The sequence below is a fragment of the Bactrocera neohumeralis genome, chromosome 6, assembly GCF_024586455.1.
Source record: "Bactrocera neohumeralis isolate Rockhampton chromosome 6, APGP_CSIRO_Bneo_wtdbg2-racon-allhic-juicebox.fasta_v2, whole genome shotgun sequence".
Lineage (NCBI taxonomy): Eukaryota > Metazoa > Arthropoda > Insecta > Diptera > Tephritidae > Bactrocera > Bactrocera neohumeralis.
The window spans coordinates 66,364,640-66,381,078 of NC_065923.1; the positions used below are offsets into that span (position 1 = coordinate 66,364,640).

General features: G+C 35.5%; 1 protein-coding gene across 1 annotated transcript in view; it reads left to right on the forward strand.

Annotated features, from left to right (window-relative positions):
* Positions 1-11,656, forward strand: part of LOC126761256 (somatostatin receptor type 5-like) — a 43,333-nt gene extending 31,677 nt beyond the window's left edge. The window contains exon 2 of the mRNA XM_050477261.1: positions 9,324-11,656. Coding sequence (XP_050333218.1) covers positions 9,527-11,077 — 1,551 coding nt within the window. The 5' untranslated portion in view covers positions 9,324-9,526 and the 3' untranslated portion in view covers positions 11,078-11,656. The remainder of the gene's footprint in view (positions 1-9,323) is intronic.
* The last annotated feature ends 4,783 nt before the right edge of the window (positions 11,657-16,439 follow it).

Sequence of the window (16,439 nt, forward strand, 5' to 3'; positions counted from 1 at the left end):
AGTGGAGTGAAGCGAGCGTTTCGCGACGACAAAGCAACAGCTAGAGAAAACAACAAACCGCTGTTCACGTTTATATACTATATACCATACATTCTGCTATATATATTTATGTACATATAAGTATAACAATGTCAACAGCAACCGCAAGTGTTGGCTTCAACAACACTCAAACACATTCTTGCACAGGTACAAACAAACAACCAAGCACAATATGTTTACGTCTGCCGTCGCCGTTATTATGTAAATATGACCGTCGACTACTCATCATCATTGTTATCATGTCCTTTTTGTCGTTGGTCACCTTAGTGGCCACTCAAGGTTTGGTCCTTGTTTGCGTGTTGCACTCGTGCATGCCTGCGTGTGAACGCTTTTAGTTTCCGGACTGTGTTTTAAATTTACTGGCGATTTAACGGTTTTTTATGGCAAAAAATAGTATTTTTTATATATAAATTTGTAATATAATCAGTTGGGTATGATGGCATTTCTCAAGAGCCTTTATGCGTGCTTCTTTTTATATGATTTAAAGAATTTAAGAGTATAAAGATTATAAGGTTTTCAATAAAGATTACGGTGAGTAGAGAAGATTGAGACAATATTATTTCCGACTTACTACTAATGGGCAGCACTATTCAGTGGTACACTGACGGCTCTAAAATACCGGAAGGCATTAAAGCAGGACCGCATACTACTTGTAAGCTATCCATATCAATGGAACGTTTTTCAAACATCTTCAAGCAGAAGTCTTTGCATAAGTCAGTGTGCAGAAATCAATCAACATCGCAACCAGCGTATCGCTATATTCAGCGATAGTCAAGCAGCGCTAAAAGCGTTCTGAGCTTATGAGGTCAAATCGTTTTTAGTGGAGGAGTGTATAGGACGGCTGAACCGCCTATCATTTTGCAATGAGCTGGCCGACGAACTAGCCGCTCTGCGTCAACGTCCTGGTTGATAGGGCCAAAACCGTGCATTGCGGGGGGCACGCACCATAAAAGAGTTGATACTTGTCGCGGTGTATACAGGGCACTGCCTGCTCAAGAAGCACTTGTCCGGCTCAAGAAGCACTTGTCCAACAGGTTTTGCTTCTTCATTTCAAATAATTTTTGATCCGGAATGGTCCTTATAAACTCAACGAATAGACCGGATTTGTTTCCTAGACTCGTAGCAACCTTTTTTATATTCCTTCGAAGTTTGATTACCACATGCCAATTAGGAACCAACTATTTGCTTATGTCGCGAACAGTTTTTGTGGAAGTTTTAACCATGGAAAAAAAGTTTGTTTGAAATTTTGTGTTTCCAATAGAATCATACGTATAAAATCATTGAGATTCTAACAGAAGTATTTTGAGTAGAGCATTTAACCCCGAACACACATATTTTAGTGGCACAAAGCATTCAGAGAAAGGCGTGAAATCATCGAAAACTTGCCATATGCGAATTGTCCTCCCATCTCTTATAAATACGATAACAACGAACCAGCTAGCAGAGGATCTCAACATCTCTTTTGGAACGGCTCATCGATTTTGGTTACTGTTTTGGGTAGGCAACGTGTCAATTCTATACTTGCACCTTTTGCTAAAACGATGTACAGTATAAGTCCCAAAGCAGTTGATTGACACGTTGTCAGCTCAGAACCCACATTCAGAAAACGTATCCAAAAATTAGCTGAAACCGAAAAAATCATAGTACACCGAAGATACTGAAGCCTATCTTAGCTGAAACTGACGAAAAATGTATTGAAAATTGGATTAAGAATGAAAAGGTAGTTTTTTTTATAAGTTCGGTTCAAATTTGATCGGATGGTCTACCGGCTATAGTAAAGACTTCGCTAATTGCTAACCCATTGAGCTTCCCATAGGAGAAAATTTAGTTCGTATTAATCATTTAAGATTTTTATACATTAAACATAATCAAAATAGTTCTAAAGAATGCTGCTGAGATAAGAATCGCTCGTCGGATATAATTTCCGGTTCCATCTTCACAGATTCGACTACCGTGGAAACATATTTAAAGTTATTGGAACTAGAATTCAGTTCCTTTGACGCAAGCGGGTTAATTCCAATTTTCCAACCTTGGAAAATCCAGCATTGACATGAGACCTATGTTCTTCATAGGTTTTGTCTAAATTGCACTAGAAAACTAGTAAAAAGTTATTTGGCCGAAAGTACTACTACCTGTTTTAGTTTCTAGCCCTTATTCTTATATAACGACATCCTTTAGAATCAGCTGCATTTTACTACATGAAGAATTCTATTTTTGTATTTTGTATTGAAACAGACTCTTTCATTGCTTGTTAAATTCTACTTTCCATTGCATTCACACGGGCAACACGAATCCGACAACTTGAGTCGAATAAATTTCTGCATTCCCTTTCATATCACATTTTCAACATCTTGCAAGTTTCATGTAAGCGGTGCAGAAAAGAATATTTTCAATAAATTTAAATTACGAACAAGAACACAGAGCGTGCCTCAACCACTTTGTCTTTCTTCGTCGTTCTCTAAAAACCCGGTTTAGACAGAAACGTCCGTGTGTGAACCGGCACTTATATTAGGTTGTCAAAAAGTCTTGCGGTATTTTCGCTAGTTGGCGCTGAAAGCGCGTAGTTCTAGTTTTATTCGTCGCATCGGCATATTTTACAGTACTATTACGATAAAGGCAAAAATGCATCTCAAGCCGCCAATAAAATTTGTGCAGTTTATGGACCCGATACAGTTTCCATTTCCACCGCACAACGATGGTTTCAACGTTTTCGTTCTGGTGTAGAGGTGGTCGAAGATGCGCCACGCTCCGGAAGGCCTGTCTTCGAAAATTGCGATAAAATCGCTGAATTGGTCGAAAGAGACCGGCATAGTAGCAGCCGTAGCATCGGTCAAGAGCTGGGCAAGAGTCATCAAAAATTCATTTCAATTTCAATAAAAAAAAAAAAAATAAAACAAAAAAAAATACCGCAAGACTTTTTTGACAACCCATTATAATATTTTAAACGATGATATACTAGAATAATCGCTGTAACATATCTCATACAACTCTTGGAATTAAAAAGGAGTCGAAAGAGAGAAAGAAGAGAGAGAATGCGTCATAAGAAAATTCTGTTAAAAGTTATAAATAATAGAAAGATACCATAACAGAAGTAAGTAATCACTAAATTAATCAATTTTCCAGCCTCTAAAGAATTTACAGGTGTACAAAAACAACTTTTGTTTTAAATTTTAAAAAGTATCTCTTTAGGCGGACAGTTTATTATACAAAATTAAATGAGTTAAATGCTGATTAGTATCAGCAGAACCACAAAAGTTAACTGTCAGTTATATTTAAGGTAGTAATTTAGCGTATACTTTTCACCAAAAGAGAACCCGCTCCCATTATGCTATACATTTATGGATTATTAAAAATTCTCGCTCTCCGAAATGTCTTTACTTTCGGCTTCATTCACTCAACGTCTCATAAAAAAATCCCTTTGAAGGCCATATTATTTATTGAATACCATTACACCATTACCGTTAAAGCGCCCTTTATTAACGCCGCATTAAGACAGTATGACTACCCCGACACCAGCAACGCAAGAGTTACATAAGATGCGCAAAAGACAAGGTTATTGACCCAGATTACATAACATGAAAGATACGACTATGAGTTATTAATGGACAAAAACAAAAAATAACTCACTAAAAGCAAATTTATCATTAGAGCCATTTAATATTAACGAAACGCACATCAAATACTTATAATGCTTAAGCAAGGCTCGTTAACGCGCCCAACATAGTGAATGCATAAAAGTCTTCGACTTCTATCTACCAGTGCTGCCAATCAGTTTTGATGTATGGTAAATAAAAACGAGACGAAAGCCATTCAGGTCAGCTGCGTGTGTCTCAAAAGATGCGCACAAAGTGAAGGAGATATGGTGCATACATAGATATAATATGTATATATAAATTCACATTAGGGTGAGCCAAAAAATGAAATTATTTCCAATTTTTGGATGGAAAAATTAACTTGAAGTAGACCTTTCATGTTTTAAGTTAAACAATCTTCTTCTTTATTGGCGTAAGCAACGCTTACGCGGTTTACAACAGCGGTCCAGTCGTTCTTCCTTTTCGCTGTTTGAAGCCAATTGGAGATTCCAAGTGAAGTCAGGTCCTGCTCTACCTGGTCTTTCCAATGGGGTGGAGGTCTTCCTCTTCCTCTGCTTTCACCGGCAGCTACTGCATCGAATACTCTCAGAGTTGGAGTATTTTCATTCATTCGGACGACATGACTTAGCCTCTTAACATCGACTTATCAGATGTTTTCATCATCCATGTCTCTGCACCATAAAGCAGGACGGGGGTGGTGAGAAAGAGGAAATTATCTTGATGACAGGAGATATTTCATCACACAGTACGCTCGGCAGAAGCTTATTTGCGATTTTGAGAAGGCTTATCCCACGTTAGCTGTAGCAGATTGTATTCCTGCTGCCGTATTTGTATAGCTCGGTCTGTAATCCATCGGTCTATCATTGACGTCAGTCACTAGATCACCGCCGGGGGTTCCACAAGAGTATGCTCCGGTCTTGAAGCCTTCTATTAGTAGCCGCATTTTTTCGTAGAATTTTCGAGCACTAACCCAGCTTTTAAAGCTCTTCGTACTGATGCATTGCGGCCTCTCTCGTTTTTTTATACCTCGCAACTCTAAGGAGAGTATTATTTTTTGTTTGTAAATGCGTCTCGCTTCCCTCTTCAGCTCTCGGTATCTATCCCATTCCGCATGTGTTGTGGTCGCCTGTAAGGTTGCGAGGTAAGTTTGCTCTGTATACGAAGTTCATTTCAACATGTAAATTCGGGATCAGTTTTTTTGGACACCCTAATAAAATTCAACATATATTTATACATTTTGATGTGTAAGAAAAATAGGAAATGTGGCATAAAATGCCTTTCAATCACACGTAAGGCGTACGCGTTCATTACGTTTATCACTTGCCATATTTCTTTTGCTTCCACTTTTATCTAAATGTGCTTTGTTTTCAGTTTTATCTACTGTGGGTCACATATATATGCACCAGCGAGCGCCAGCATAAATCGTTTCACTGAGCAATTTCATGCGCGCCAAAGTGTGTCGATAATCGGCAGATACACAACCAAACATATAGACTTATATATATATTCTGTTTTATATATATAAATATATATATATATGTATATATATGTAGCACACTTATGCACCAGAGCAAAGTAACTGAAAGCTATTGTTATGCAGAGCCTATGACAATGCCGGCGATTCCGAGCTAATATTTGCAAAGATTTCATTTTTCTTCCAACCAAATAACGCCTAAATATATACAAGAGTAAATATGTGCCTATATTTATGTATGTAAATATACATGTGCACATACATATATACTTGTATATTTGTATATCTGCATAGCAATGTAGCTTCGATTTTATCGCTGCCGACATATTGGCGCGTGCGAATGAAGTAAACAATTGTTTGGTGTTGAAAGTTGCCAAATTCCTTTTGCCTACACAAATACATACGTACATACATATGTTTTAAGAACATGTCTACGCCTAGTGTTGAAACCTCCTCTGCCAAAAACAGCCCGTCCTGACAAAAACAGCTGTCCCACATTGCCAACAACAAGTAGGTGCGGCATTGCGCCCCTATAAAGCTGCGATTTGCATAATACTCCTATCTAATTTATATATTATTGTCGGCAGGAAGCTTTTCGGGCATACAGTTATTTGATTTTGATGAATATATTACGGAATTTAGCTAAAGTATGTAGCAAGGTTTAAATGTTGAGGACAGAAGTTATTTGCATGTATGAAGGGCAGAAAGAGAGAAACTCAAACACATACCCAGATATGTGGGAAGAGAGACTGCTGGAAATATAAAAGGTAAGCATCGAATTGTTTCTGTACCAATAGTCGAGAATCCTACTAGTTTAGCAACTATCAAGTCCTAAAAGGACCTAAAGTTTTGTAAAAAGTTCTTTTATTGAGAACATAAGTATTAATTTTCACAAAATATTTATACCCGGCACATTCTGCGCCACAAAACAGGTTTCAAGGCATAAGCCCTTGCTTGACTGATATCAGCTGCTGCCAAGGATCGATTTAGATCTCTCTAGTCTTCTTCTTCTTTATTGGCGTAGACACCGCTTACGCGATTATAGCTGATCTCTCTAGTATAAAATTTTATACATTTAAATGTTTTGTGATGTGTGATGTGATGTATTTCTTAAAGTCATTTTTTGAAGACCTTTAAAGACAATTTTTCTATATTGCCAGCAATGTTGAGTCGTCTAAAGTTTTTGGGGCTAAACAAATTTTAAACTCTTTATTATTATGGGATCTTCTTTCCAATTTTCCATCCACGTTTCTGGTAGAGCATTTTCAACCCTTTCAGGCGCCTCTGCTTTAACCTTCCTTAGCTACAAGAGGAATACCAAAAAGACCAAACAACAAAACGTTCTAAGTAAATGAAATTTAAGCCCCATCCAATTTTGTTTTAAATACCCATATCAGAATAACATTATATAACTTCCGTATCTATTGAATTGCGCTAAAGGCAACGCCACCAAGTGCCCGCAGTCCTTCTTGTAGCCAACTGACAAACGTGACAGCTGAGACAAGCCTTTACAGATGATTGCTGCATGTTAATGTGCTGTCACTTTCAATGAAGCGCATGTCCAACGAACCATTAGAAACCCGCAAAGTAGTAAAAGTATAAAAACACCCACGACAAAAATGTTGTAGTACATACCACCAAGGATTAAAAATTACTCTTGGGTTGAAGCGAGCTGAACGAAGGTGCTAGTTACTATGTTTCTAAATATCTATAGTTGTATGTACATATGTATATTGTGTACCCGTGAACTATATATATAAACATACATATATCTACTTAACCATGTAGCTGTCAGTTTACTAATTTTAACTTGAACAAAATAATTTTACATGCGGATCCTTAAATTCTTTAATTATGCTCAAAGTGAACGGAACCATGTGACTATTAAATCCATAAACACTGAACCAATTAATCACTTGAAATACTTTTGCATGTACATTGAAGGAGTTGCCATCTGTCTAAAAGGTACAATTGTTTTAATATTTCTCTTTATTTAACTATGAAATTATACTTTTTTGAGTAAAAGATATTTTTAAGACCGCTAAGGATCAAAAAAATTATAAACAGAGTTGCCACCTTTTCGAAAAGTTATTGCAATATGGATTTTAAAATAGAAGTATTTTCTCGAATACTAATGCACACTGAACCAACTAACCCCTTGAAATACTTTTGTATGTATGTACATTGAAGGAGTTGCCATATGTCTAAAAATTACATTTGTTTTAATATTTCTTTTTATTTAGCTATAAAATGATATCTTATTGAGTAAAAGGTAGTTTTAAGACTACTAATGACCAAAAATATTTTAAGCAGAGTTGCCACCTTTTTGAAAAAATATTATAAATATGGATTTCAAACAGGAAGTATTTTTAGGAATAACAATGCACATAAATTTGTCAAACAGAGTTGCCACCTTTTTAAAAAAATTGCATAATAGATTTCAAAACGCAAGTAATTTTACGGATACTAATACACATAAATTTGTCAAATGAAATTGCCACCTGTTAAAAAAAAATATTGCATAACAGATTTCAATCAGGAAGTATTTTTACGAATAACAATGCACATAAATTTATCAAACAGAGTTGCCACCTTTTTGAAAAAATAGTACTTTATGGATTTCAAACAGGAAGTATTTTTAGGAATAACAACGCACAAAAATTTGTCAAACAGAGTTGCCACCTTTTTAAAAAAATATTGCATAATAGATTTCAATCAGTAAGTATTTTGACGGATACTAATACACATAAATTTGTCAAATGGAGTTGCCACTTTTTGAAAAATTTTACAATATGAATGCAAATAGATATTATTGGGTGATACTTTCGCCTTTAGGAAAAGTTTTAAATAAAATGAAGTTAAATAGGGTTGTCATAGAACGCGTAAAAACTGCAAACTTAAGAATAAAAAAAGCTTTAATGAAGTTAGGATTGTCTTCGTAATTTGAAAGCCGCTATCATTGTTCATTTTTTTATTTTTATGTAAATAGTTATAATTAAATATTTTGCTGATTTGTTTAAATAAGCGTTATAGAAATCCGAAGAGTGCTTTTCCGATACCGATATTCATAGCTGTCGGCGGATTATTTTCTTCTTCTTTGGCTCTTAAAGGTTTTGTTTCTGTAACTGTGTGGTTTAAGATCTCGAAGCTTAAAAACCCCTCTTGCTTTCATCAGTCGGCTAATTCCGCACTTATGCGGTTGAACTCCTCGCGTGGGATCTGCGCAAGGCGGGTAATCGTAGGGTTAATAATAATAATAAGAAGGCTGAACCGAGAAGCCCGAAACAAATGTAGACAAGCCCGTACGCACTTGGTCCTTCCCTTGCATACATGGACGCTCTTGTTTCGTTTTCCACCCATGCATCTAGAATCGAAACTGCTGTGCGATGGAGCATCTGCTTCTACCAATACAACATGGCCTCACCAACGAATTTGTCGGTTGTTTATGCACCTTACTATATCCATGTCATTGCAAGGCTCAAAAATTCAGTTGGTTCCATCTTCTTTTCAAATCATCGCTCACACGGACGGCTTCAAAGAAGAACAATTCTTTCGGAACTAATTTCTTTCTAAAAGCTTTCTCATCGCGTTTCAACATCGTCCATGTTTCAGCACTTCATTTTATTGTCTACCACCTATTGGCAAAGGATATTCTTAGCTTGACCACCACGCTTTTATGTCTGTATTTTTATTGTAGGATCATGGGCTTTTCTCATCGAATCCGATCCATAATTAGATCCACTTCCGCTACAAAAAAATCATCGCCCCTATATTTCACACTGTTTGCCAATATCTGCTTGCTATCCCAAACACACCTTCTTTTTTTGTATTTGCTTCCACTTCCTGTCTCTTTCGATATTCCTTTCCACCTCAATATACAACACTCATATTTCCACAGCGCACCACCCAATACCACTTGTGTATCTCTCTAAACTTTTTACTTTTTGCAGGCTATTTGTGTTGTATTATGATTTATGAGAGCCCATCAATGTGACGTGTTGACTTTATTGAGTAGCCTTAAAGGTATTGTGTGTCGAAGCAATGGTAAACAAGTAGAAAAAGAAATGGTAAACAAGTTAGGCGAGAAATATATAAAGTGAAAAATGTGCAATTAAGCTCTTACTCATCTGTCATATATGTCAACCGTTAACAACAACGATTACTCATACTCAACTAACCAATTAACTGTTTCGTGTTATTTTGCTCTTCACTTGCAGAAATGACAACCTAAAGGACGTTTGATGATGGACACTGAGTAAAAAGCGGTGTTTAAAATATAACATAAAAAGAAGTAAAATCCAAATTCGTCTAAAAAATAGTATTTCCCTCAACATCAAAACTGTAGCAGCTCACTCTCTTCAAATCCAGCGCCCTTACGCTCAACTCAATAGCAACTAAGGTGCAGTACAGGCTATACAACATGTCACACAACATTGTTACAAACGCTTCCCCCGATGAACCGCAGATCCCGACTCTGGCGCTCTTCCCGCTCGAAGAGGCTATCGACTCGCCGTTGCTTCAAAATCTCAGCACAACGATGGCTGTGAGCATAGAGAATGACACCTATAATACAACCATGGAATATTCATACTATGAGAATTGTCCAACAAATGGCGACTCTATTGGACATATTGTGAATTTTGTGCTCTATGTGATTGTTTGTGTTATTGGCCTGTTCGGCAATACGCTTGTGATCTATGTCGTGTTGCGTTATTCGAAAATGCAAACCATTACTAATGTTTACATACTCAATTTGGCAGTGGCTGATGAGTGTTTCCTCATTGGCATACCCTTCCTGCTGCATACCATAGTTAGCGGTAGTTGGCAATTCGGCAACTTCATGTGTAAAGCTTATATGGTCAGCACGTCAATTACACAATTCACTTCGTCAATCTTCTTGTTGATCATGTCGGCAGATCGTTACATTGCCGTCTGTCATCCAATATCTTCGACGCAATACCGCACGCCACTCATTTCAAAATTAGTATCCGGCTTCGCTTGGCTTACTTCGGCTCTGCTGATGTTGCCGGTCATCATATTCGCCAACACGGTGGAGCAGAATGGACACATTTCATGTCACATCAAGTGGCCTGAGTTGGGACATCATGAGACAGGTTTCACTTTTATTATGTATGTCTTCACGCTCGGCTTCGCCACACCGCTCATCTTCATACTCTGCTTTTACTATCTCGTCATACGGAAATTGCGCACTGTCGGCCCACAGAATAAGTCGAAAGAGAAGAAACGTTCTCACCGCAAGGTAACACGTTTAGTACTGACCGTCATCACGGTTTATATACTTTGTTGGTTGCCCTTCTGGATCTCACAACTAATACTCATCACGACTACACCCAGTCCATGTGCTACACGCCTGGAAATTGCCATCTTTCTGCTTGTCGGCTGTCTCGGTTACTCCAACTCGGCGATGAATCCCTTTCTCTACGCTTTTCTAAGTGAAAACTTTAAAAAGAGCTTCCGCAAAGCATTCGCCGCCATAACCGCATTAAACGCGAAGGACACAACGTTCACGGCCAGCGGCACCGGTACTGTGCCTACAGCTGAACTGCATAGCAAAGATATTAGTATGTTCAGCAAGTTGGGTAAGAAGAGTCGCAAATTAGCGGCTATACGACAACAACGGCAAAAGCAAAAGGAGGCGCTACTAGGTGTGGATAGTAATACAACAACTTTGCTTACAAATACCACATACGGCACGGCTACAACCGCGACAACAATGACCGTGGCCGAAACGTCCGAGACATTGCCGACGGAAATTACAAATGCCAATCCCACGCTCGTTGCGTGCTGTGACAATGGTCAGCTGATTAAAGGCGACAATACAACAGCTGATTCTTCGACGCTGAGCGCTGTCAGTGTGGTGAACACGGCGGCAGACTTGCAAGCCAATGGCGCTGTGGCACATGCAAATGCGGCAACGGAGCGACCGCCGGTGTTGCGCACAGATTTATAAGACGAATTGAAGCGAAATGGGTATGTGGGTGTGGAAAGCGAGTTTAGAAACGTTAGAGAAGAAACGTAAGGCGAGCTCATCTGTATACTCTCTGTCGCACTGCTAGAGTGCTTAGCGCTTAAGTTTAAGTAATTAATTTACGGCTGTTCAAACTGTTTAAGATGAAAGAGTACTTACATAATATTAATAATGACTACTGTTAATTATCTCACTTTGTTTTTGCAACTATATAAGTACTACATAAATAATTAATTATATGTCTGCCACTGTAAAAACTCTGCATAAACCTTATTAGTTATGGATAAATATGTATATAATTGCTCAGCAAACCATTTATAAAATTATAATTCTAAGCTTCTAATTTAATAATAGCAACTACTAAAATAATTAATAATAATTCCTAATGCTGATATGCAAAAAAAAAATATTTTCTACCATAGTATTCAATGTCTTCTGGGTAGTATGTGTTAAGCTCCTTGCATAATGTATAAAGTATTAAATAGTCCGTTAAGTATTTGTGTACCTGTACATATCAGTGATTGTATGTAAATTAATGTTCAAATGTCATTCAATGGTAAATATATAATAAATTATATATGAATATGTACTACTGAAAAAGTGATATGAATTAATTTACCTGACGAAACAGACGTGAGTATATAGCATGTCAGATACTACTTTTTGGTTTAATTAAATGTATTTGCGACTCCACCGAGCTATCGCATCCGATGTACACTAATGCTTATTCTAAAAGAGATTTTTCTTCCTCTTCTCAATTCTCTACTAAATTATTAAAACTACACAAATAGGCTTAATTGGGTCAATTAATCTTAATTTACTGCAAAAAAAATACTGAAACATCCGCTCAATCCTTAACAAAAATTAATTAATTGAATTTTATATTGACTAATATTTTTTCAGATAAGAACTAATTTGTCTGACGAAACCGAATGGCTACATAGCTTGTTTGATACTAATTTTGGCATAATTAGTGGGTTAGCGATTTCATCCATTTATCGTATCCGATGTACAGCAATAATTAATTATTCTAAGATAGATTTTTCTATATCAATTTCTAACCTTATTGTGGTTACTAACAAGTAGAAGACGAAATATAAAGACAATTCTCTACGAAATTATTTAAACTATTAACTACTAAACTTATTCAAATTATTAAAACTATATAATTAATCAAATTCTATACTCACAAATATTGGGAAAAGAGCTTTACTGCAGAAAAATTGTTGGAACATTGACTTTAATCGGGTCCATTATATTTGGGTAAAGTAATTTTATTTATATTCAATAAAAAAATAAGCGAAGAAATCTTGAAAGTCCAAATCTTTAATAGAATCAGAAAAAACTTCCTTAGCTGAGTAAATTAAGCTTAATTGAGCTAATTAGTCCATTTTTATATTGACTAATACTCTTTTGCAGATCACATCAATAACAAAATATTAAATCATTTAGCATAATTGAGTTAATTAAACTTAATTGAGTTAGTTGATTTGGGTTGGTAAATTATTGAAACAGTTACAAAGTTGCTTAATTGAATCAATTATGCTTAATTGAGTTAATCGATCAAATTGTATACAGACTTGTACTCAGAAATCGCTAGTAAAATATTAAGGGGTCCTGGTGGTCTAGAATTTTCAAAAAATCGATTTGGTATTTTTGATAGTTCGAAAGTATAGTCCTTTAAGAATATACTGTAAAATTATTGGAAGGAGATTCACATTATTTTAGCTTCTACAGCCGTTTTAGCAGGTAGCGCGCGGTCGAGGGGCTCGATAAATGGATGCTTTGTACGTTATTTATCTATCAAAAGATCAATATCTGTCGCTGGGACTACGATCAAATTTTAATTTTAAGAACTTCGATTTTTTTTCGATCTAAAACTGGTCCAAAAATAGCTGTTTTCAGAATCTGAACTTCAGAAGCGCGAAATTTTTTTAATTTTCATTTTTTTTTGTTGTAGTCCCAGCGATGGCTGATTAATAATTTATTTAGTTTTTATGTTTCAAATGTTCAGAAGAGTCAAACTCAACCACGGCACCGGGAGTCATATTCTAAGATAGCTTTTTTTGGACGCCATTTTTAATATTGTTAAAAATTTTTTTTATTTAACAAAAAAATATTTTTGTACTTTTCATAAGTGTATAAATAAACTGTGAAAATTTTAAATTGATTGCTCGTTATTTAAACCTTACAAATAAATCCAGAAAAACACCCTTAATTTGAGGGTTCTAGACCACCGGGACCCCTTAAATCATTTAACTAAATTGAGACAACTGAACTTAATTGAGTTAGTTGATTAGTTGTATTTTATATTCACTAATTCTCATTTCAATAAAGATATTTTTGGATATAAACTGTTGAAACAGTAACAAATTTGCTTAACTGAGTCAATTATGCTTAATTGAGATAGTTAATCGAGTTTTTTTAGTATTGGCTAAAATTCTTTTTCAGATCAAATCACGAATAAATTATTAAATCATTTAGCTTAATAAAGTCAGTTAAACTTGATTGAGTTAGTTGATTAGTCGAGGTTTATATTCTACTAATTTTCATTTGAAGAAAGATCTTTTGGAGAAATAAACTATTGAAACAATAACCTTAATTGGGTCCATTATACCTAAAACGGGGAAGAAGAAATCATTTTTTACAATTAATCAACAGAAAGCAAAATTACGAATAATTAAAAAATATGTAAATTTAATCTTAGTTCAATTGTTTAAGTTTCAAAACGAGTTAACGAATTTTATGTCAACGAATTACAATTTAAGAACTAATACAACAAATTTTCAATTGTGAGTACTTCCTTTTGACCAACCTGACAAATGACTATTTCTATTTTGACAAATTCGAAAAAATTACACCGGGTACTTAATTGGAAAATATGATAAAATTTTGGTAAGCTAAATATGAGTTTAATTATAAAAAAGTAAATTGAGCTCAATATATAAATAAATTCTTACATGAGGTGGTAAATTATTAAGAATATTTTTGAACTAGAAGAAAAAAAATACACACTTTAAACTCGGACATTTTTTTACGCAATTTGTATTGACCGGCCGTCCGTATTTCTTCTTTACTGAGGTAGAGACTGCTTACAGCACGCCAGTCTTTTCCTCCTTTCGCAATCCCGGGCGGGTACTACGTTAAATACTTTCAGAACTGGAGTGTTTTAATCCATACGGACGATGTGACCTAGCCAGCGGATCCGTCTCCTCATTCGCTAAACTATGTCGATGTCGTCGTATAACTAGTACAGCTCATCGTTTTATCGAATGCGATATTTGCCGTTGCCAAGGCGCTAAGGACCATAAATCTTCCACATAAACTCATAAGATGTTGTCATCGTCCAGACAACCATATAGCAGGATGCTAGTATTGAGAGACTTATAGAGCTTTGTTTTTGCTCGTCGAGAGAGGTCTTTACTTTTCGATTGCCTACTGAGGTTGAAGTCCACAATATTTAAATGAGAATTCCTTTTTGTATTATGCTGTGTATAACTAAAAGTTACCTTCGAACTGAGTATACATTTATGTATATAACTATTCGTTCTGAGCGTGGTGAATACTTCTATTAACGTCAAATCAATCAGAAAGTATTAAATGAGACTTCCGATGCACTATGTCACTAATGCTGGTTAACACTTTTTATATAATGTACATATACATATATTCCAAGGCAATTTGATCCAGCCTTAAAATTGATTACTCATCCTTCAAGAGCCTTCAGTAGTCGATGTTAAAATATTCACCGTCTTTTTTCTCCTACTCAAATTCATCGATTTCAATCGCTTCATCAAATATCAAACCAACAAACCAGCTGTCCTCTCCGCATTCCAGTAATCAAAAGCAATGATTTTATTGCCTGCAATGAAAGTCAGGTCGCATTAATTACACATAGAAAGTTAGGCGATTGAATTCCAGGAATTCATTTCAATTGACATCAATCAACAGCTAACAAGGAGAGACTTTTTTAACGCCAAAAGCAGAGGCAAAATAAAGCGATTAATTTTCTGTAAAAATAAATTAGCAATAGAAAGAACAATGACGGTGCAAATTAAGATAATTAAATGTGTAGTCAAGTGCAGAAAGTAAGTAATAAGTTCAGTGAAAGATGAAGTATAATGCCAAAATTTGGGTTAAATAGATTTGGTGAATGCAGTGAAAATATGGACTGTTTCAAATAGGAAAATTTACATTGATGTTTAATCCAAAGTGTAGTTTTACTTGAGGAACCCTAGATCAGATAGTTGGTGCCATAAAAGTGAGGTTAGAATGTAAAAGTTTCTAATGGTACAGAATACGTTTAGGTTCTAGAGGAAAATGTGTTTCTTTATTGAAAGGTGAGCACTGAATACGGTAAGGAGGTGAAGAATCGCTAAGAAAGCAAATATTGAAACTCACGAGTTTATTCAATTTATACAAATTAAAGTTATTAAAATATTTAAGGGGGTATTCTGGTGTGGAAGCCCCAATTTTAGGTGCTTCTTTTGACGCGATAAAAAAAAATCAAAAATTATTTCGACTATCCATTTTTCTACATGCTCTTTATTGATATTCTAAGAATACAAAACAAAAATAATATAAAAAAAAAAATAAATTTAAAAAAACTGCGGCGAAGTAGAGACTGATGAAACAATGGCTTGTCCTGGTGTGCAGGATATAAATCCTTTCCGTGACCTAAAATGAAAGTTTATGCGAAATCCGAAGAAGAGTTTCGCACTACGAAACGTTTTTGAAAAATAAATTTTTTTTTACAAAATGGTGGAGGTTTGAAAAAAAGTTTCGTATTTTCCGTTTTTTTTGTGGTTCCGAATTTTTTAAAAATAAAAAAAACTCTCACAAGCTCTTCGTGGTGCGATACTATAATGTATAAGAAAGCTCTGTGTAAAATTTCATATGAATCGGTGGAGTAGAACTTGAGATTTCATGCACACCGTTTCTAGAAAAGTAGTTATGAGAAAAACGAGTTTAAATTTTGAGAACTAGTCGCGCGCAGTCGGAGTCGGAGTCCAAAATGAGCTGTAACTCGGAAAATAATTTGAATTTTGAAAAATCCTCCTAGGGACATTTTCTTGAAGGCTTATACTATAAAAATATGCAAAAAAAATCAATTTTTTCGAATTTCTAAACCAGAATACCCCCTTAAGCGGGGCTGTAATCAACATAGAAAGAGGAAAAATTCAAATTTCTTTAATGATTTCTATTTAAAAATAAAGGCAAGGAAAAGAGCTCTACTATACTTTTATTCATTTTATCTATTCTTCTCATTCGCACAATGTATCTTTATCTCTCTTTCTCTAGTATGCTCTGTCCCTCTCTAAAACTTTTTCTCTCCCAACCATTC